Below are 21,972 nucleotides of genomic sequence, written 5' to 3' on the forward strand. Positions count from 1 at the left end.
CTAGTGCAGATTCTAAGATGGGAGTGTGTCTTTGCTTAGCATGCATTAAGCCAACTGACTGAGGCAGAGTGACAGAGGGGGAAGAGTAGCAGTGGAGGTCAGAAATGAAAAGCCATGGCAGTGCTTCTGATTTTTATTCTAAAATGAGGAGTCATTAAACAGCTTCAAGTAGAAGGGTGGACATTTCTTTGCTGCTGTGTTTAGAACAGACTATAAAGAATCAAGTGTAATAGCTAGGAGATCAATCAGGAGCCTACTATGAAACTCCAGGCAAGAAATGATGGACATAGAAAAACCTTCAGCTTTAGAACCCTCCTAACCACCCTTGCTACTACTGCTGGCCTATGCCACAGCCACAGCAACGCAGGATTGGAGCTGCATCTGTGACCTATACCAGAGCTCACAGCGATACCAGATCCTTAACCCACTGAGCAAGGCCAGGGATTGAACCTTCATCCTTGTAGATGCTAGTCAGGTTCCTTTCCACGGAGCCATGATGGGAATTCCGGGAAGACTTTTTAATAAAGGCTAGTAGTCAAATTACAAAGTTGTTTTACATATTAAGGAAGGAAATTATTTCATAATAATTTGGCAAGTATCTAATGTTTTGCTTTGATAGAAAGAACCAAATCCTTCTTTCAGAAGTGTATTAGCCTCTAAAAATAAATGCAAGGAGTTCCTGTTGTGGCTCAGTGGTAACGAATCTGACTAGTAACCATGAGGATGCGGGTTCAATCCCTGTCCTCAATTAGTAGGTTAAGTATCAACGTTGCTGTGAGCTGTGGTGCAGGTTGCAGACACTGCTGGGAACCTGTGTTGCTGTGGCTGTGGTGTAGGCCAGCAGCTGTAGCTCTAATTTGACCCCTAGCCTGGGAACTTCCATATGCTATACATGAGGCCCTGGGAGGGGGGGGAAATTCCAAAAGGATGAAAATTAAAGATAACTTGCAATACTGAACTCCCCGAAGGCAGAGCAGTCTTTATATTTTCATGGTCTAACACCGTGTTTGGCACATGAGAGGCAATCGATAAATGTTTAATAAATATCCAAGAATCTGAAGCTATAATCATAACACAACAAGACAAAAAACAAAATTACAAAAGGAAATTTATTTCAAAAGCATAAGGGAACATTTACATTTGAACAAGGTGATAAACAGGTGTCTTGCAAAAGAAAAAAAAAATCCATGAAGTTTTTCTTTCAAATTTTTGAAGCAAAAATAACCTAAGTTGTGCACTATTGCCTTAGGAAAGGGAAGGGGAACAATGAGGTGGTAAAGGAAGGAACATGGTCAACTTAATATCAAACATGAGAAAGTAAAGTCACTTCTGCTCAGCGTTGAGTTTACAAATATTAAATTGAAAAAGAGAAAAAATTACACAATGTTCAAATTTAGATAACTGTAGTCCCAATACAGCTTCTGTACTTGAAATGGCTTTAGGCCAGTGGCTGAACTGCCTCTGAGGTCCAGACTACCTGGTCACAGTTTTCAAATGGCAATTTCATGTTCCTATGCCTGCTCAGATTCCAAGGGAGCTCAGGTTTAGCTCACAATCTTTCGGAATGTTTACAGAGATTATTGCCACCACTCCAGAGTCAAGCCGACAGACTTCTTTGCTCACTTGCATCACTCTAGTCTTTAAAAAATATTTTCCCCATAAACATGTGCAGTCTGTTAAGACTGTTAGGGGTTTTGCTTCTCCCCCCAATGTAGAGGTAACAGTAATAAAGACACCTGCCTTGGAATCACAAACTATTCCTCAAAAAATATGTCAAACTACTAGAAAATGTCACTCAGGCATTGGATTTGAATAGCAAACTTGAGGGAAGATTAACTGTGGAACAAAAATATATGAAACATTCAAATGCAGAGCAAAGGGCCTATGCTACTAAAAATGCCCATGACATTAAACACTCCACAAACCCCCCATCTGTTGTTTAACCTAAAGATTCTATTAGCTAACTTATACAATAATTTTGATTAATAACCTGAGAAGTTAAAATCTTGAAAGTGGCAAAAGCAAACTGAGAGAGCACCCCCCTTACTTGCTGGTATACCAGGTTACCAAGTCACTTTTCCTAGGCTGCTCTGGTTATTAAGTCCCCAAATTCTAAATTATTCTATCTCATCCTATAGAAACCTATATGTACATCAGATTCAATATTTTGGCTGTATTTCTCCAACAGGGATCTCTAAATTTATCTTTGAAAATGCAGCCTTTGTTTATTTTTAGTTTTAAATAACAATAATCATGTAAGTGCAACTGACTCAAAAGCCCTCACTACTGGGAGGAAAACTAGATAACAAGTTAATAATGGATTCAGCCTCAAAAGGATAATCACCATGTCAAAGACTACCCGTTCCTGGAATTTTAAAAAATGATTTATATTGTGTAGTCAAGTTTCACAGCATGCATATATATATATACACACACACACACACACACAGATATATGCTCATGTATGTATGTATATTATACACACACATTTCTATGCAAATTGTAAGATCCCATATTCAAAAGTTTATATCACAACATATGGAGAAAAGTAAGCAGTGCAAAGCAACTTCCTCCTTAAAAATGTAATGTCATTTCTACATTTTAAGAAAGCTGAGAAGTATTTTGCTTTTCTGACACAAGGCAGGAATGCTGCACCACTGCCTAGCAGCTTCATTAAATAACAATGAAAACAAAATGTTAAGACTGGTCATTACTCTTCTCCATATGTTGGGGAGGGGGGAAGAGGGGACAAGAAAGTCAGTAACCTTTCAAAACTGATGGTCTTTACCAGTTATCAGAAATGGACTGAATTTCATTACATATTAGATTCGAATAGCTCTTCTCAATAACAAATTATCAAGATGTTTAAAATATTCACAATATGAAGTCTGAATAATGATGATACTGCAAAAACAAGTCAAGATTGCGAACAAAGCATCCAAAAATATCGCTGTGGTTTTACCTTGGACACAACCATGGTCTGTTACAAAAGTAGATCATACATACAAAGGTATAAAGAACATTAAGTTTTTAGCTGAAGGCAGCAGTCTTTTTAAAGGGACATCCCCGGCAATCCAATGAGTAGTAGAATTTTAGTATATTAAGCTCACGGCAATGCTGAAGAATTTGACTTCTTACTCAGTAGAGTCTTCCTCGACTACGATTTCCTCGTGCTCCCCAACCTCGGCCACCTCTACTTCCCCTGAAGGCTCCTCTCTGCTCTACGAAAAAGCGAACAAGGATTTAGGTCTTGTTCAGGATTTCATGGGAAAGCAAACACAGAAGAAGTGCAGCTTAGATCTTTGAATGTTAACAGTAGGCTCTAGAAAAACAGCACTGGTATTTTGCTGGTCCATCTACAAATTCAATTTGTACATAAAATCAGGGCATCCTACACAACAAAGCATTTATGGCAAGGTGCCAAATACATTCATTGTAGTTACTCAATTAAATATATCCCATTAACAAAGATACGTCAAGGTGAAAATCACAGTAACTACGTTAGTTCTTTATTTTAGTGTCCCACTACTAAAGATAATTAATGAAACTATAAAAATTTCTATACTTGGTAAGGAATTAAAAAGCCACTAGCCTTCAAAAGTTAGTGCCACATGTGTAAAATATCTTAAGCTATCAATGATCAATTCTAAAAAATTAGGCTAGAATGAAAAATGTGTCTTGTTTATTTATTTATTTATTTTGCTTAGGGCCACACCCACAGCATATGGAGTTTCCCAGGCTAGGGGTCTAATTGCAGCTACAGCTGCCGGCCTATGACACAGCCACAGCCATGCCAGATCGGAGCCATGTCTGCAAACTACACCACAGCTCACAGCAATGCCGGATCCTTAACCCAATGAGCAAGGCCAGGGATTAAACTTGCAACCTCATCGTTCCTAGTTGGATTCGTTTCTGCTGGGCCATGATGGGAACTCCAAAAAATCTATCTTTCAAATGCAATAGTCCATTTGTTTTAGTTACTGTATTTCAAAATAATGTTGATATAAATGCCAACACCTTTTCTCACTGCTTTATAGCTACATATGAGCTGCTCACAGTGCTGCCAAAATGGTGATGTGTATATACACAGTGTTTGGGTTACTGATGTAAATTAAGCATATCTTTTGCTGAAAAATAAAGTCACTTGTGTCATATGGTAGAATGAGTCTTTGATTTATTGGTCAGTCTGTTTTATAGCTCCAGAGAAATATTCCTCAGAGGAGTCTTTCCAGGGAAGAAAACTGATTGAAGTCATCAGCAAGGCTGGACTTTTTATTATACATAAATGAGTAAGAGTCTCAAACTTCTAATTCCAGAGATCTGATCTTCTTATTGGAACTTTCAAACTTCCTCATTGCAGCGGTCTTGTCAAAAACAGTAAAAACAATCTGGTGTTGCCATTTTTGATCCATAATTTTGGAGGCTTGAAAAATCCCTATTAAGTCCATATTGTAATTCATTTTTTGCCATTATGGCTAGAAATATAGTTACCTTATTTGGGTGATGTTTTGTTGTCTCTTTTTTTTTTTTCCCCTCCAGAAACTGATAGAAAACTAGACCTTTCCTCAGCTTCCAATACTTACTTGTGTAACAGAATGTGATCTGATTTAAAGTCACTTCTCTTAACATATTTTTCTAAGTTGATTGGTATGGAAACTATTTAAATGAAACCAGCAGGAGTTAACATACTCAGAAAATCAGAGGCAGTCTGTGGGTAAGAAACTTCCAGTGGTAGATGCAATGACTGTAGTGTATTATGGGAGTATGGCAACATTAACATAGCAACTTCTTTATACTCTAAGTCCTGCATTTTTGACTGTTTAGGACTTGGCTTTGGAGTTCCCATATGGCACAGTGGAAACGAATCTGACTAGGAACCATAAGGTTTCGGGTTCTGATCCCTGGCCTCGTTCAGTGGGTTAAGGATCTGGCATTGCCGTGAGCTGCAGTGTAGGCCACAGATGCGGCTCAGATCCTGTGTTGCTATGGCTGTGGCCGGCAGCTGTAGCTCAGATTCGACCCCTAGCCTGGGAACCTCCATATGCCATAGGTGTAGCCCTAAAAAGCAAAAGCAAAAAAAAAAAAAAAAAAAAAGGCTTGGCTTCATCCTGCATATTTTCCCCCATCATACTCATTATAAAAACCATCACTTTCTTGGTTAACGTTAATACACTTAACCAATTAAGACCCCAGAGCTATCATTATTAGCTCTAAGCTAACAGACTATTATATCTATCCTTTCAACTGTTTTTCAATTTTTTGGGGGGGGGGGCACTCTTATAGCATGTAGAAGTTCGTGAGCCAGGGATAAAACCTGTGCCAGAGCAGTGACTCAAGCTGCTGCAGTGACAACAACAGATCCTTAACCCACTGCACCACAACAGAATTCCTCAATTTTGTTTCATTTTATTTTTGGTCTTTTTTTTAGGGCTGCACCCACGGCATATGGAAGTTCCCAACTGGAGCTGCAGCTGCCAGCCTACACCACAGCTATAGCAACGCCAGAGCCGAGCCATGTCTGTGACCTACACCACAGCTCACAGCAATGCCGGATCCTTAACTCACTAAGCAAGGCCAGGGATCGAACCTGTGTCCTCATGGATACCAGTCAGGTTCGTTAACTATTGAGCCACTGCGGGAACACTCTCAATCAATTTTAATATGAAGAACTCACCCTCAATTGTGCAGTTATATCTAATAAGTATATTAAATACACGCTATGAAGGTATTATTTCAAAAAGGTGATTATCTTTTGTACATTGGCTATTGCTTTTTGATCTGCAACTCATGCAGCCATTTCTATAGTACACTAAACTTTCTTTTTTCATCCTAAGGGACTATTCTGCACATTAATGATCTTTTCAATGGTCTCAAGCTTACATTACTAACACTGCTCCCAATTAAAATTATACCTTAAAAATAAATTGTGGGAACAAATACCACTTGATAAAGCAAGTAACAGAGACATTGGTTAGGAAAGTAATAAACTTAGATAGGAAAAGTCAAAATATGCCTGCATGGACTCAAAGAACAATCACAAATTCTGGCTCTTTCTCTGTAGTGAGCAAGTTCAGGCCCATGACACTGACACAATTCATTCTGTTTGCAAGAGACTTGTTCACTGTAATAAGGCAGTGACATTAATATTAACTGGTTTCTTTCTAACACAAAAGAAGTAAATATTCCAATCCCTCAGTGTATATGATTAAAAAAAATAAAAAGAAAGAAAGAAATCCCCATGCAACTAGTCTTTCCTAGAAAAATAAAACTGAGCTTGGCTGACATAGAAAAGTGGAATTACTATGACTTTGCCAAATGTGGATAATAAAATCTATGTATTAAAGACTTAAAGAACACAAAACATTTTTTTTCTCCTGCAATTTTGAAGCAACACTGACTTCCCAGAAAAAAAAAAAAATCCAACATTGTTTCTCCTTCTTCCTGATCCAGTTCCCTAAAGACATAAAAAAGGTAGAAAAAATCTGAGGTATATAGGTCCACCAATTCTCATCTGTAGTACTGAGAACTGTTTCCAACTGAATGGGTGAAAGCTCTTCAAATTGTTATTGTGAGGATATTTCTGATACATTCAACTCCCAAATACAAAAATACTAGCAGAAATTTTGTCACTACTTTCCAACAAGAACGATCAGAGTTTAGGTTGCTTTGTAATTCAATTTATAACAAGCACTCCAATTATCGTTGACTCCTATAGGAATATTAAAGTTATCTGTATTAGACACAAAAGACAATTAACAGGCAGGTTTGTATTGCCCTTCTATTACTTTGATGACCACAGAACAAGAGAAGTGGGAAGTGACTCCGGATTTTTGTCCTGAGTAAAACTGCTTATTTTTTTCACATTGATAATTTTTAAAAAATCACAAAGAACCTAAGGCTTTGCATTTTTCACATCTTTCTCAGGCAGGCAATGAATTTCACAGGGCAGAAGCCTCATAGAAACTCAGAGTAACTGACCTGCCTAAGTGAAAATGAATACAATTCTCTATGTATTGCCATAGCTCTTGATTGCTTTCATTTAAGCCAAACGAAGTTAGTAATCTGATTGTAAAGACAATTCTGATAAAAACTGAAAAAATCATACAAGATGACAGAGGACAGTATTTGGTGCAATGAAGTAACAAAGTATTTCCCATTTACAAAATGCATTCAAAAATATTTTTTAGGAGTTCCCGTGGTGGCTCAGTGGTTAACGAATCCGACTAGGAACCATGAGGTTGCGGGTTCGGTCCCTGCCCCTGCTCAGTGGGTTAACGATCCGGCGTTGCCGTGAGCTGTGGTGTAGGTTGCAGACACGGCTCGGATCCCGCGTTGCTGTGGCTCTGGCGTAGGCTGGTGGCTACAGCTCCGACTGGACCCCTAGCCTGGGAACTTCCATATGCCGCAGGAGCGGCCCTAGAAAAAACAAAAAGACAAAAAAAAATGTTTTTTAAAGTTATTAAGCTCTATGTTATCCCAATTTTTCAGATAGGAAAAGAGGCTAAGAGCTGCATATTTACCTATTATTATATAAGTAAAAGAGTTCAGTAATCTTTTTTATACTAAAGTTTCCTCAAAGAGTCTGGAATAGAAAGGTTCATTTCATAATCTAAAATTGCTTTTCTATAATCTATTTACTCAGATATTAGAGGAATTTAGCCACTGAAGGAGGAATTTACTTATGTCACAATCATCTCACCATGAAAACAATTAGAGTATATGCTTCCAAATGTACTTTTGGGGGAATAATTACTACAGAATTAATTAAGACCAATCACAAGCATGTTTAGTTCCTAAGGTTAAAATCAGTCTTAAGCAAGATTAATGATCAGAGTCAGTGATATCTTTGTCTATTCTTCTTTAAAAAGATTATGAGGATATGAGCCAATGAAACAAACCACTTCTGAAGTGAACAGCCCCAGGAGAGACTGGGCTACTTGGAAGCTCTCCAGCACCACCAGCTAAAGCCAGTAAAAGGACTCCCTTCTGAGCAGTGAGGAAGATTGCAATAGGACACATCTTCCTTGCTAGGTGATGTTTTAACGTCTGACTCTGCCTTCTCCTTCTAAAGCAGTATAGAAGATGGGAGGACAAGCAGTAGGCTGACAAAGGCCAAGAAGGATCATTAATTCTGCATCTGCCAGAAGCTCTCCATTCCTGAGGGAGAATGCACAAAATGTCTTGCCTGGAAGCTAAAATAGGGAGAACTAGGAATAGATGGTTCATGCAATCTTCCTTCCTTTTTTTCTATTGGCTCTTCTGAATACAAGAGGCATATTTTTCTAAGTTCTCAGTGTTACATGCTTAATTCAGTGAGTCCTCAAGGCTGGGTTAGAAAGGAATGGGATACATTGTTTCCCCAGCAGTTCAAGTTTTCAAGCTAACTCAAAAAGTCACTTGAAAGAGTTATGATACTCTTTTTAATTAGTAATTAAAATCAAGCACAACACAATTTCTGCCTAGTCTTTCATACAGCTTATACCCAAACGGAAACGCTCACCATAATTAAAGTTGCCCAAATTGCTGCTATATTTCCCACTAGGAGGATTATAAATCTGCCTGGCATCCCTTTTTGGTCCTGTTGGAGGTTTCTTGGGTGGTGAACCTGAAGTTGTATCTTCATTGGCTCTCTTTTGCCTATAACAAAAGGAAGAAGAGCAATTTAAAAAATGGTTTTATAATAGAAGCTATCAATATATTTGTAATTTATCATACTGGTTACAAAAGACATCTTAAAGATGACAGTCACATCAGAAAAAAGGAAATGACATTCTGATGTCATCAAATTAACTGTGCTTTTTAAAATTGCAGCCATTGTTAGAGGGGTATTTATAAGACTTTAAAACACTTTGAAGTATGTACCTTCATAGGTCATATACAAGTGACTCATAAAACTTGTCCATACGGTATAATTAGGTTCTAGAAATACAAACAAGCCTGAAAATTCCAGGGTCGTAATTTCACCCATTTATTTTATAAATACTAGATTAGATTTTACATATTTAAGTCATGCTTCTAATAGTCATATTTTAACATCTTACAAAAACTCATTTAACTAATGTACCATTTTGTACAGAAATGTATTATCTGAATTCCAACTTTTTATATCCACAAATCATATATTAGAATGCTTTAATCCCTTTTAGAAATGTTTCTTTTTTCTTTCTTTCTCCCTTCCTTCCTTCTTTTAATTTTTTGTCTTTTTAGGGCCGCATCTGCAGGATATGGAAGTTCCCAGGTTAGGGGTCAAATTGGAGCTATAGCTGCCAGCCTACACCACAACCACAGCAACACATCCAAGCCAAGTCTGTGGCCTACACTGCAGCTCACAGTAATGATGGATCCTTAAGCCATTGAGTGAGGCCAGGGACTGAACCCATGTCCTCATGGATACTAGTTGGGTTCGTTACCACTAAGGCACAACAGCAACTCCTTTGAAATGTTTCTTGAAGGTAGATCTGAGACATCTCTACGTCTCCCATTTTCTTGGTCAGTGCCCACTTGATTAATAAACCTTTCTCTGCTCCAAATGCAAAAAGAAAAAAAAAATTTTCTTACCCAATTTCAACCTTCTGTACAGGTTTCCAGGATAAGGTTACTGTGCTCTTATAAGAAGGAGGAATGTGGAAGAGATCCTAAAGAGACAAAATTAGAGATTTCTAATGTATTTCATGCTGTGGGGAGTAGTGATAAGGGTTGGAAACGGAGAAACATCTTAATTTTTTTAAGAGAGGAAACTAATTTATCCTTCTTGCTTTTGTGCCAGTGACTAAAATAATGACCTAAACACCCCCCCAAAAAACAAAAAACTGCGAGAGAAGTAAACAGAGACAATTTTGTTTACAAATTACATCCTCGTTTATGTTATTTTGTATACATCACTTAAGAAACTGCAACTAAGTTTCTGAATATCATTTCAAGTTACAGGACAAAATACCAGTATTTATAAACTTTAATAAAGTCCACAAGTTATTTTCTTTTGCACAGAGAGTCATTTGATTTGCTTTAAAGAAAATACTATGGTGTAATCTGCATTAGCTTCTGCAGATTTTTTTTTTTTGCTTTTTAAGGCCACACCTAAGGCATATGGAGGTTCCCAGGCTACAGGTCGAATCGGAGCTACAGCTGCCGGTCTACACCACAGCCGCAGCAATGCCAGATCCGAGTCGAGTCTGCGACCTACATCACAGCTCATGGCAATGCCGGATCCTTAACCCACTGAGCGACGCCAGGGATTGAACTTGCAACCTCATGGTTCCTAGTTGGATTTGTTTCCTCTGCACCACGACGAGAACTACAATACTGTTAATTTATAGTATCAGGTGAAAGATAATAAATTTTTTGTATGAGTGGGTCACTCTGCTATACAGCAAGAAATTGACAGAACATTGTAAATCAACTATATTTTAATAAAGGGAAAAAAAGAAAAACACCTTTTTTATAAAACGAAAATCCCCCAACCAACTTATAGTATCAAAGGATGGCTGCTTTGTTGTGATTCCTTTTTTGTTCTCTCAGGTTTAGTTTTTGTTTAGGCTAATAGATACTTGGGGAGGGTAAACAGAACTGAGGGATATGGCTTAAGGGTAAGGTACACCTTAGTCTACAGTACGGAAAAGTCTCCATTTACTACATAGACAAGTTAACAGAAGAGACCACAAGAAGACAATTCACGTGCCACAGAGGACTGGCCATTCTTAGTGTAAGCAAAGCAGGATTTGATTGGCCATTCAAAACGACCTGATAGCATTAAAACCACCAGAACTTAAGCCAATGAAATTCCTAAGTCTAAATCTATCTGCTCCAGATGTTCTTCTTGGGTTAGAAGAACTCTGTAAGCTTCCCTTTGTTTGCAGTATCTTCTGCAATAACTTTTATTATTTTATTTTACTTTTTCTGTCTTTTTAGGGCTGCACCCACAGCATATGGAGGTTCCCAGGCCAGGGGTCGAATCAGAGCTGCAGTCACTAGCCTATGCCACAGCCACAACAATGCCAGATCCCAGCCAAATCTGCGGCCTACACCACAGCTCATGGCAACACTGGACCGTTAACCTACCGAGCAAGGACAGTGGGTTTTAACTTTTAAATAAATAAAACTGTATTATTTTATAATAGCTATAAGAATGTCACTTGGTATTATAAAAGGCATAAAGATAAAGCTTTATAAAGGCCAAATGTCTGGAATGCAATGGTATCTCTCCTCAACCAGTACCATTATAGACATAAAGACACATGAAAACCTCTTGCGGAGTTCCCGTTGTGGCGCAGTGGTTAACGAATCCGACTAGGAACCATGAGGTTGCGGGTTCAATCCCTGGCCTTGCTCAGTGGGTTAACGATCTGGCGTTGCCGTGAGCTGAGGTGTAGGTCACAGACGCGGCTTGGATCCTGCGTTGCTGTGGCTCTGGCGTAGGCTGGCAGCTACAGCTCCGATTAGACCCCTAGCCTGGGAACCTCCATATGCCGCGGGAGCGGCCCAAGAAATAGCAAAAAGACAGAAAAAAAAAAAAGAAAACCTCTTGCACTAACTTTCTAGCTAGCTGGGGTAAGTATTCAGGAAGACTTACCTTGATTAAAACATTGATATTATTTGTTATTTTCAATGCAACAACTTTAATCTTGTTCTGCAAAAAAAAAAAAAAAAAAAAAAAAAACTAAATTAAATTAAAATGCCAATAATTTTTATGATGCATATTTCATTCCCAAGTTCAAGGGGAACTTGAATAATTCCGCTTCTCTTCTAGAATCATTTCTACAGTTAGAGAAATCCTGGGTGTGGAGATATATATATATACACATACACATACATATACAATACATACATACATACACACACACTTTTTTTTTTTTGCTTTTTAGGGCTGCATCTGAGGCATATGGAGGTTCCCAGGCTAGGGGTGGAATTGGACCTACAGCAGCCGGCCTACGCCATAGCCACAGCCACGTCAGATCCAAGCTACATCTGCAACCTATGCCACAGCTCATGTTAACAGTGGATCCTTAACCCACTGAGCGAGGCCAAGGACCGAACCCACATCCCCATGGATACTAGTTGGATTTGTTGCCTCTGACCCACAACAGGAACTCCACTTGGTTTATATTTACAGATAATGCTTATCCCTATTTCTCGACTCTAAACAAGTACAGAAATGTCAAAGGAAGCAAATAATCTTTATATTCTTCTGACAGGTTAGAACATTAAATTGTTGTATCTATAATTTACTTGGAAAACAAATAAGGGACAGGTCATGGGAATAGCAGTTGTTTTAAAAGAAATCAATTTAAGTTATAGGAAGACAAAATGAAAACATAAATATTTCATTAGGACCAGGATGAAGATTGATCAAAAAAAAAACAGGTAAGATCAAGGAAAGCCAAACCATAGTTTGGTATAGGATTGGAAATTTACTCTTTTTTTCTAATATACATTAATATTTGGGTTTCAAAAAGATGAAATTAAAAAATATCACAACTGGGAATTCCTGTTGTGGTACAGCAGAAACGAATCCAACTAGGAACCATGAGGTTGCAGGTTCGATCCTGGCCTTGCTCAGTGGGTTAAGGATCTGGCATTGCTGTGAGCTGTGCTATAGGTCACAGATGTGGCTCGGATCTGGCATTGCTGTGGCTCTCGCGCAGGCTGGAGCAACAGCTCTGATTCGACCCCTAGCCTGGGAACCTCCATATGCCACGGGTTTGGCCCTAGAAAAGGCAAAAAGACAAAGAAAAAAAGAAAAAAGAAAAAACTAGCTGGGGCAGTGGGTTAAGGATCCGGCATTGATACAGCTGTGGTGTACGTTGCATCTGCAGCTCTCGATTGGATTCCTGGCCCTGAAACTTCCATATGCCCTGGGTGCAGCGGAAAAAAAAAAAAAAAACAAAAACACAACTGTTAAATAGTCTTAAAAAATGTGCCGTTAATGGGATCCTAGTGAAAGACTGATATGTATCAAAGTTTGATAACAAACACTGTTCACAAACACTGGAAACATTCAAGACACTTCAACAATAGACAAAAAGTTTTATATATTACTCAGCATATAAATAAATATGGAGTTTTCTGACATATCTTCAACTTAGACTTGTATCATTAGTTTGAATAAAGTCGAATATTACATTTCAATATATGAATTCAGTCTGAATTTGTAATAAATAGTAGCTATTACAAAAATTTCCATACGAGATGTAACCCAGAATTCTTACCTCTTCTGTTTTTAAGGCCTCACCCGTTTTACCCTGGAGGGCCAAGCGAAGTTGTCTGATATAAACCTGCAGGCCCCGTGCAAAGTACTGCAGCCTAAATGAAGAAGTATTTGTTAATTAACAAATTATCACTTTGACATTGTTTTTAACAAGAGACCATGGTTGACTCATTTGCACTCAGGGTCCAATTTAAAAATAAAACAAAATTGCAGATTGGAGAATTTATTATAAACTCATATCAACTGCAAAGGGTCCTGAGTAATCTCTTTTTCAAATTTGTTACCAAGTAATTTGTGAAGAAAGGTGGTACTATAACTCCATCTTGCTGACTTCTAGGAACTGTGCTTAATAACATGGCATCATTGTTTTTTTCATTTTTACAGTATTTTCCTGAGATGCCTGCTTCTGGTCAAATGTTTCACCAATACCAAAGCACAGAAGATAATAACAGATGATACAGTGGCCAAGCATCTCAAAACTTAATATGTGAATTTGTTAGTGGAATGATTTAGTATAAAGTATCTTCATGAAAACCACTTATATTGATTTCTCCAGTGCTGTTCCTCCAGTGCCACTATAAGATATTAATAGCAGCTGCAGTTTGCTGAGTACCTACTATGTGCCAGGCGTTGTGCTTAAAGCTTTTCATCCACTGTCTCATTTAATTCTCACAGCCCTACAAGGCAGCACTATTTATCAATAAATTTAAGGCTACAAAGGTTAGGGAATCCACCCCAGATCATAAAGCAAGGGGGTAGATACAGAGTTCATTTTTGAAAAATGTGGATGTGTTATGTCACAATAGTTGTATGTTTATATGCATTCCTAGTTTGTGGATCTTCCATTCCTTTGCACTGTGGTTAGGCAGGGTGGGGAGAAAGCTTGTGTACAATGAAAACAAAACCCAGGGAGCTTCAAGATAATCTTCAACCTTTGCCAAGGATAGGGCCACTTTAATCATACCTCACCTGATTTTGAAATCTTTGAGCTTTTCTGCATTCAATTTGGCTGTTAAGAAATCTGGAAGTTTTCGGCCTAATTGGTGAAAGCTATACAACAAACATTCCACATAACTGAACTGCAGCTTGGGTTCTTCATTACCAGCATTCTCCCCATTTTCTGCTTCTTCTGGAGGGAGAGGCATGTACTCCTAAGAGATGAAAATATAGAGATGTATGCAATCTGCTCTATAAACATATATTCAAGTAATTATAAGGCATGCTTTTAAGACATGAAGCATTAAAAATTACCAAGATCAGAAATTTAGGTAAGATATCCCTTTCACATACTGGATCAATGGCCCTGCCTGTCAACTCTCCGTATTAACGTACAGTACTACTATACTACTACTAGCATAGTGCTACCACTACTGCCAATGAGCATGAATGCAGCTAACATTTATTAGGCACCGGGCAAATGAAGCAACTGAAATTCTGAGAGCTTAGGCAACTTTACGATGGTGAAAAAGCTGGTAAGCTGAAGAGTCAGGATTCAATCTAGGTCTGACGTCAAGTTAATGCTCCTAAAACATTATGGATGTTCCTTAAAAAACTAAAAACAGAGTTACCATATGATCCAGCAATCCCACTCCCGGGCATAAATCCAGAGAAAACTCTTATTTGAAAAGATGCATGCACCCAATGCTCACAGCAACACTATCCATAATAGACAAGCCATGGAAGGAACCTAAATGCCCACCAACAGATGAATGGATGAAGAAGATGTGGTATATATACATAATGGAATATTACTCAGCCATAAAAAAGAATCAAATAATGCCATTTGCAGCAACACGGATAGACCTAGAAGTTATCATACTAAGTGAAGTAAATCAGATAAAGACAAATATCATACAATATCACTTATGTATGGAATCTAAAATATGATACAAATGACTTTATTTATAAAACGGATTCATAGACATAGAAAACAAACTTATAGTTACCAAAGGAGAAGGAGGGGGTGGAGATAAATTAGGAGACTAGGATTAGCAGATACAAACTATTATATATACAATACACAACAAGGTCCTACTGTATAGCACAGGGAACTATACTCAATATCTTGTAATGAGCCATAATGAAAAAGAATGTATATATGTATAATTGAATCACCAGAAACTAATACAACATTGTAAATCAACTAAACTCAAAAAAGAAAAAAGAAAAAAAAAAAATCAGTGCTCCTAGGAAAAAAATATTTTTAAAATTTATATAAAAACAAAAAATACCCCAAATAGACAAAGAAGTCCTGAGGAAGAGCAAAGCAAGAGTCATCACACTTCTTGATTTCTTGCTGTATTATAAAGTTAGTCATCAAAACAATATATAGTACTGGCCTAAAAACAAACAGACCAGTGCAACAGAATCAAGAGCCCAGAAATAAACCCAAGCAGAGATGGCCAACTAATATTTGATAAGTGAGCCAAGAATATTCAATGGAGAAAAGATAGTCTCTTCGATAAATGGTGATGGGATAACTGGACATGCACATGTGAAAGAACGAAACCAGACATATATTTTACACCACTCACAAAAATTAACTCAAAAAGCATAAAAGACCTAAGTGTAAAACCTGACATCATGAAATTCCTAGAAGAAAACAGGAATAAAGCACCTTGATAAGGGCCATGGTAATGGATTTTTTGGATATAACATCTAAATCACAAGCCACAACATCAAAAACAAGTGGGACTACATCAACATCAAACTGAAAAGCTTCTATACAGCAAAATGAAAAGACAACTTGCAAAATGGGAAAAAATACTTGCAAAACCATGTATCTGACAAGGGGTTAATATCCAAAGTATATACATACAATTCAATGCAAAAAACCAAATAACTATATCAAAAAACAGGCAAAAGGATAGACATTTCTCTTAAAGATATACTAAAGGACAAGAGGTTCACGAAAAGATACTCAATATCACTAGTCATTAGGGAAATGCAAATTAAAACCGCAATGAGATATCAGCTCATACATATTAGAATGGCCATTATCAAAAGAACAAGAGAGAAAATAAATGCTGTCCTAAATGTGGAGAAAAGGGAACCCCTGCCAAAAAATGAAAAAACATGAGTTCCCGCTGTGGCGCAATGGGATCGGTGGAGTCTCTGCAGTGTCAGGATGCAGGTTCAATCCCTGACCGGCACAGTGAGTTAAAGGATCTGGCATTGCTGCAGCTGTGGCACAGACTGAGACTATGGCTTAGATCTGATCCCTGGCCCAGAAACTCCATGTACTTCAGGGTAGCCAAAAAAGAAAAAAAGGACAGAAAAACAGAATCATCATATGATTCAGCAATTCTACTTCTAAGAATACACCTGAAGGAAAAGAAAATGCTAACTCAAAAAGATATCTGCATGCACCCTCATGTTCATAGCAGCATTATTTATATTGATATGGAATCAACCTAAGTGTGCACTGATGGATAAATAAAGAAGTGTGGTATGTATGTATGTATACACACACAAACTAGACTCACAGGAAGAGATCTAGTGGCTATCAGAGGAGAAGGGTGTGGGAGGTGAACTGGAGGCAGGCAGTCAAAAGGTACAAATTCCGAGTAACAAGATAAATAAGAACTAGGGATGTAATGTATAAAATTATGACTACAGCTAACATTGCTGAATGATATGTAGGAAAGTTGTTAAGATAGTAAATCCTAAGCATTTTAATCACAAGGAGAAAACTTTTTTCCTTTTTTCTTTTTATTGTATCTATACAAGAAGATGGATGTTAGACGGATATTAACTGTGGTAATCTTTTCACAATATATGTAAATCAAATCATCATGTTATAAGCCTTAAACTTACACAGTGATGTATGTCAGTTATTTCTCAATAAAACTGGGGGGAAGAAGGGGGTGAGGAAGGAGTCGATGCTCATTACCACTACATTATGCTAATTCCAAGTCTTTTCTGAACAGTGATCTATATTGTTTAAGTATTGACTCTCTCTGCCTACAAAGTACTGCCAAAGACATTCAGTATCAGTGTTGTAACACACCAGTAGGTACCACAGGTCTAAGAGCACAAGGTGTGGATGGTTCAATTCATGCTATGGGTTAAATGCTTATCCCTTTGTCAGTTACACAAGTGCCAGTTATACAAGTTACACAAGTGTCAGTTATACAAGTGATCCAACAAGAGAATCGCTTGACTATGCTGATAATGATTTCATCAGATGGCCTATTTTCTCCACAATTATGACTTAAATGACTTTATTTCCAGGCTACTAAATCTATTTGGCCTTGGACAGCAAACTTGATGGTGATCTGGAACAAACATTAAAATATTTTGATAAAGGAATAGCAGAAAGACTTACTATATAAATCTTGTATTATAGTTTGTCTAAAGCATCAACAACAGAAGCAATGCCAAAGATTAACACAGATTTCTTTTTAAATGTACACAACATGTAGCCTGAACAGCTAAAAACATTTGCTAGAATTACCTAATCATTTCAAAAGCTAGTTCTCCATAATCTAGAAATTAATATTATATACTATTAGACTTTAGGGCTTTATACCAACTATGCCATAAGGAAAGAAAAAAGGTCTTACCAATAATTTATCAAACAGTTTCCTTAAATTTGTTTCTAGCTTTTCCATGTCACCACAAAATGAACTCATTTCAGCCAACAGTTTCAATACCTACAACACATAATTCACTGTTATTTGCATTCTTTTTTTGAAAGAGTGGGGGCTGCAAGATAAGGATGATTGTAGATAACTACTTAAGACTGCTTATTTTTCAATTATGCTTTTACAGAATAATAGTGTTTGACCTGGAAATAACATTTAGAGGTTCAACCCTGTATTTTACTGCTGAGGAAACTGAAGAAAGTCAGAGATTATGTGACTCAGCAAATGTATGTGAGTGGCAGGACAGACTCTTAACACAGACCTCTTGACTCAATATATCTGTGAGAATAAGTAGGGAAAAGAACACGTGTGCCACTTTCTGCGACAGGTTAGTAATGTACAATGAAGAGACAATGAGCAAGAACTCTTAACAGCCAACAATTATTTGCTAACATTTAGGATGGGCCTTTGTTATCAAACTTAATTTCTGGACATTAATTCAAAGGACTGGTAGTTGCTCTTATTTCTGAGGTTCATCTTTGCTTTACTCAGTTCCAATGTGATAAGCCAAACCAAGGACAGGTGAGGCAGACTGCAGTCTTAGTGCACACTGAGACTCTTCTCTATCCCAAAGACCTACGAGGGAAATGGCACATACATTGCCATGTTTTCATTTCAACAATCATTATTAAGTGCTTTTCAGAATCAGGCTCTGCATTAGATTCTGGGGATTCAGAGAAGAATAAGGTTAGATGTGGAAAGATTAATGTAAAATATTACATATGCCATGAAAAAAATGTATATGTACATTACAGCTGAGATACAAAGGGGAGAGAGAAAAAGACATTTGTCTTATTCAGCTTAAATCTGGTTCTATTAGTTAATAGAGACAGGAACTGTCATGACTGAACAATGGATTTATAAGTATTAAAGCTACAAAGTTAGAGAATGACCCTAATGAAAACGACAGTCAATGCTTTCCCAGTGTAGCAAACTCTCACTGAATCCATGAAGAACTCCTACGTAATTAATCCTAAAACAGGTTACAAGCCGGCTACCGCCAGGCCTTTAATCTTTTAGAAATGGGATTGAAGTTAGTGGTTTACATTTATGTTAAGATATGGAAACGCCTCTCCAGTGGTAAAAACAGACATTTTTGGAGTTCCTGTTGAGGTACAGTTGGTTAAGGATCCAGCAGTGTCACTGCAGTGGTTTGGGTCGAACTGCTGTGGGGTGGGTTCGATCTCTTGGCCTAGAAACTTTCACATGCCACAGGTGTGGCCAAAAAAAAGTAGAAATTTTCTCTTACCTCCAACTGTATATCGAGACCTTCCACTGGGGTAGTCAAGGAACTGAGGTTAGGGAGAACTTGCTCACAGAAATAAGTCACAAACCTTGTGGAATGAACATTTTTCTGTAAAAATCCAAAGAACACAGAGTTGTTTCTATATATTTATGTATTTTTTTTCTCAAATATAATAGCAGAGTGTCATTCAATAAATGCTGAGTACCAGAGCATCAAGTACTACAGCTACAACAGTGTGCTTTCCCTACAGCACCACAGAAACAACCTCATTAGACCACTTCAGCGCTAAATGCAAAGGTCTGAGGAGAATGCTCAAGCGTCTATCTGTAGAAATGGAACCTAAGCAAATAATCAAACTATCAGCTATGTAAAACAAAGAGCTCACAGAGAAGAGGGGTACCGCCTGCCGAGTGCACTGTAAGAGCCTATCCACGCAGTCAGGATCCGAGGGATTAAAGGTTTGTTCCAGGTCAGCCTGTTCAGCCACCAACTCTACAAGTTGCTGCCTTCCGCTCACTGTCTGTAAGCTTTTTAAACCAGACAGTATCTTCATGAACAAGACAAATTCTTCACCAGTCACATCTTCTAGGACCTAGAAAGACACAATTCAGAATAGTTATTATTATTTTCATCACTTGAATGGGAAAGATCAATATTGAAACATCACAGCAAATTTATTTTGCAAAAGTCAGTTTGCTGCTAACGGTTCTGAAATATGAAAGACAGGACAACTTCCAGCTTCAGTCAATTTAGCTTCAGAATAAGCCATGAATTCTGTGTTATATTTTTTCCAAGGGGACAAAATTAGGTTCTCAGAAAATTTTATTTTTTATGTATATACAGCACAGATACACATATAGTACACAGATTTACAGTTTATCTGTGGTATTAAAATTTCATGGGAATGTGGTTAAAGAAACAAATGTCTTAAAAGGCTCTCTAGAAAGTTCCCTGGTGGTCTAGGGTCTAGGATTCAAAGCTTTCACCGCTGTGGTCCAGGTTCAATCCCTGGTCTGGGAATTGAGATTCCACACTAAGCTGCTGCACGCTGCAGCCAAAAAAATAGTGATAATAAAAATTAAAAAAAATAAAAAGGCTCTCCAGGGAGTGATAGCAAAAATTAAGATCAAAAATATTCTGCAGTAAACTATTAAATCAGATCAGTTCCCTATGGTTAAAAGCAACCTCGTTCACACTAATATGGTAACTGTACGCAAAATAGGAGACCATGCAAATTTTAAGTACTCCACATCAGTGGGTCTAATCCTTTCTGGGAGAAGGGTGGGAATTAGGTAAAATTTCCCAAAGGAACTGATTTGTTCAGAGAGCTGATGAACGCATAAATTTTGTGGATAATACCACAAAGGATTTAAATGTGATCAAACCCTTTAAATTAACACATTCATTCATCATTACAAGTGACCTAAGCACAAAATACAACATAAGAAAATCCTGAAGTTCTATGGTGGATCTTACGGGATATCATCATTTTATACACAAGCTACATATAGTTTGATGAACACTGCTAATTTCAAATAAGTTCTTGTGCATTAGAGTTCTACTAAATGATAACCGAAGCTTACCTTTTTGGATTCAGTTAGTATAAGTTCCTCTACTTCTTTTGTTAAGACTTCATCTGGTAAAGTCTTAAGTTTTGTAGAAAGAAACTTAATCGCTCGTTCTCTAACAATGTCCTCTCCTTGAAGTATTTGGCTGAACAAGCCACCTAAAGTCCCTGCAAAACAAAACAGTTGCATGTAGCAAGTCAATTCTACATAGTAATGAAAATTTCCAAGTTAAAATCTGAATTAGTTATTTCTTTTCAAGTGAGATAATTAATAAACATCCTCATCATCACTGATACTGGTTAAACTAGTTTGAAATTTCCCATAGCTCCAACCATAAGAGGGGTCATACACTTCTGCTCATGATTTCAGAATCAGCTTGAGTATGACATTTTTTTATTATTATTAATAATAAATTCATGTATTTTAGAAGAATTTCTTTATAATGCGGCAAAAAGAGTTTTTCCAACACATATCTAAGGGAAAAGTTTGACCTGTTTTTGCAATTATTTCTGCTGGTTTTTTGAGTCACGAAAATCTTGGGCTAATCAGCCCTTTTTTTTTTTAAGAACATTTAGAATTTTTTTTTTTTTTTGTCTTTTTACCTTTTCTAGGGCCGCTCCCGTGGCACATGGAGTTCCCAGGCTAGGGGTCTAATCAGAGCTGTAGCCACCAGTCTACACCAGAGCAATGTGGGATCCGAGCCATGTCTGCGACCCACACCACAGCCCTCAGCAACACCAGATCGATAACCCACTGAGCAAGGCCAGGGATTGAATCCGCAACCTCATGGTTCCTAGTCGGATTCGTTAACCACTGCACCACGATAGGAACTCCAGAACATTTAGAATTTTTAAGAAATACATCTCTGGGTGAACCTCAGACTTTATTCCTCAAGTACTGCCAAACTCCCCAACTTTTTAGGACATCAAACACAATTCAGAACAAGAAGTGCCCTTACCTTTTGCATCCATCTTAAATATACTTAATAGGGCGTTGTTCACTAAGTTAAATTCTGCAGAGTCATCTAGATAGAGAAAAAGTGGTACAATATATAAAATTAAAGAAACATACTATGTACTTCATTTTCTTTTCTTTTCTTTTTTTTTTGGTCTTTTTAGGGCTTCACTCTTGGTATATGGAAATTCCCAGGCTAGGGGATGAATCAGAACTGTAGCTGCCGGCCTACACCACAGATACAGCAACACGGGACCGAGCTGAGTCTGTGACCTATGCCACAGCTCTGTGGCAATGCCGGATCCTTAGCCCAATGAACAAGGCCAAGGGATCGAACCCACATCCTCATGGATA

General features: G+C 37.6%; 1 protein-coding gene across 2 annotated transcripts in view; it reads right to left on the reverse strand.

The window, feature by feature from the left end:
- Positions 1–1,091: 1,091 nt before the first annotated feature.
- API5 (apoptosis inhibitor 5) overlaps positions 1,092–21,972 on the reverse strand; it is a 31,561-nt gene continuing 10,680 nt past the window's right edge. The window contains exons 4-14 of one of the 2 annotated variants that reach the window (XM_047775950.1): positions 21,623–21,688; positions 20,680–20,831; positions 19,482–19,688; positions 19,100–19,204; positions 17,770–17,859; positions 14,174–14,355; positions 13,206–13,299; positions 11,570–11,626; positions 9,559–9,635; positions 8,501–8,637; positions 1,092–3,221 (exon numbers count right to left, since the gene is read on the reverse strand). In XM_047775950.1, coding sequence (XP_047631906.1) covers positions 3,139–3,221; positions 8,501–8,637; positions 9,559–9,635; positions 11,570–11,626; positions 13,206–13,299; positions 14,174–14,355; positions 17,770–17,859; positions 19,100–19,204; positions 19,482–19,688; positions 20,680–20,831; positions 21,623–21,688 — 1,250 coding nt within the window. In that variant the 3' untranslated portion in view covers positions 1,092–3,138. The remainder of the gene's footprint in view (positions 3,222–8,500; positions 8,638–9,558; positions 9,636–11,569; positions 11,627–13,205; positions 13,300–14,173; positions 14,356–17,769; positions 17,860–19,099; positions 19,205–19,481; positions 19,689–20,679; positions 20,832–21,622; positions 21,689–21,972) is intronic. The other variant, XM_047775949.1, reaches the window with a different exon arrangement.

Source organism: Phacochoerus africanus, chromosome 4 (genome assembly GCF_016906955.1).
Source record: "Phacochoerus africanus isolate WHEZ1 chromosome 4, ROS_Pafr_v1, whole genome shotgun sequence".
In the NCBI taxonomy this organism is placed as follows: domain Eukaryota; kingdom Metazoa; phylum Chordata; class Mammalia; order Artiodactyla; family Suidae; genus Phacochoerus; species Phacochoerus africanus.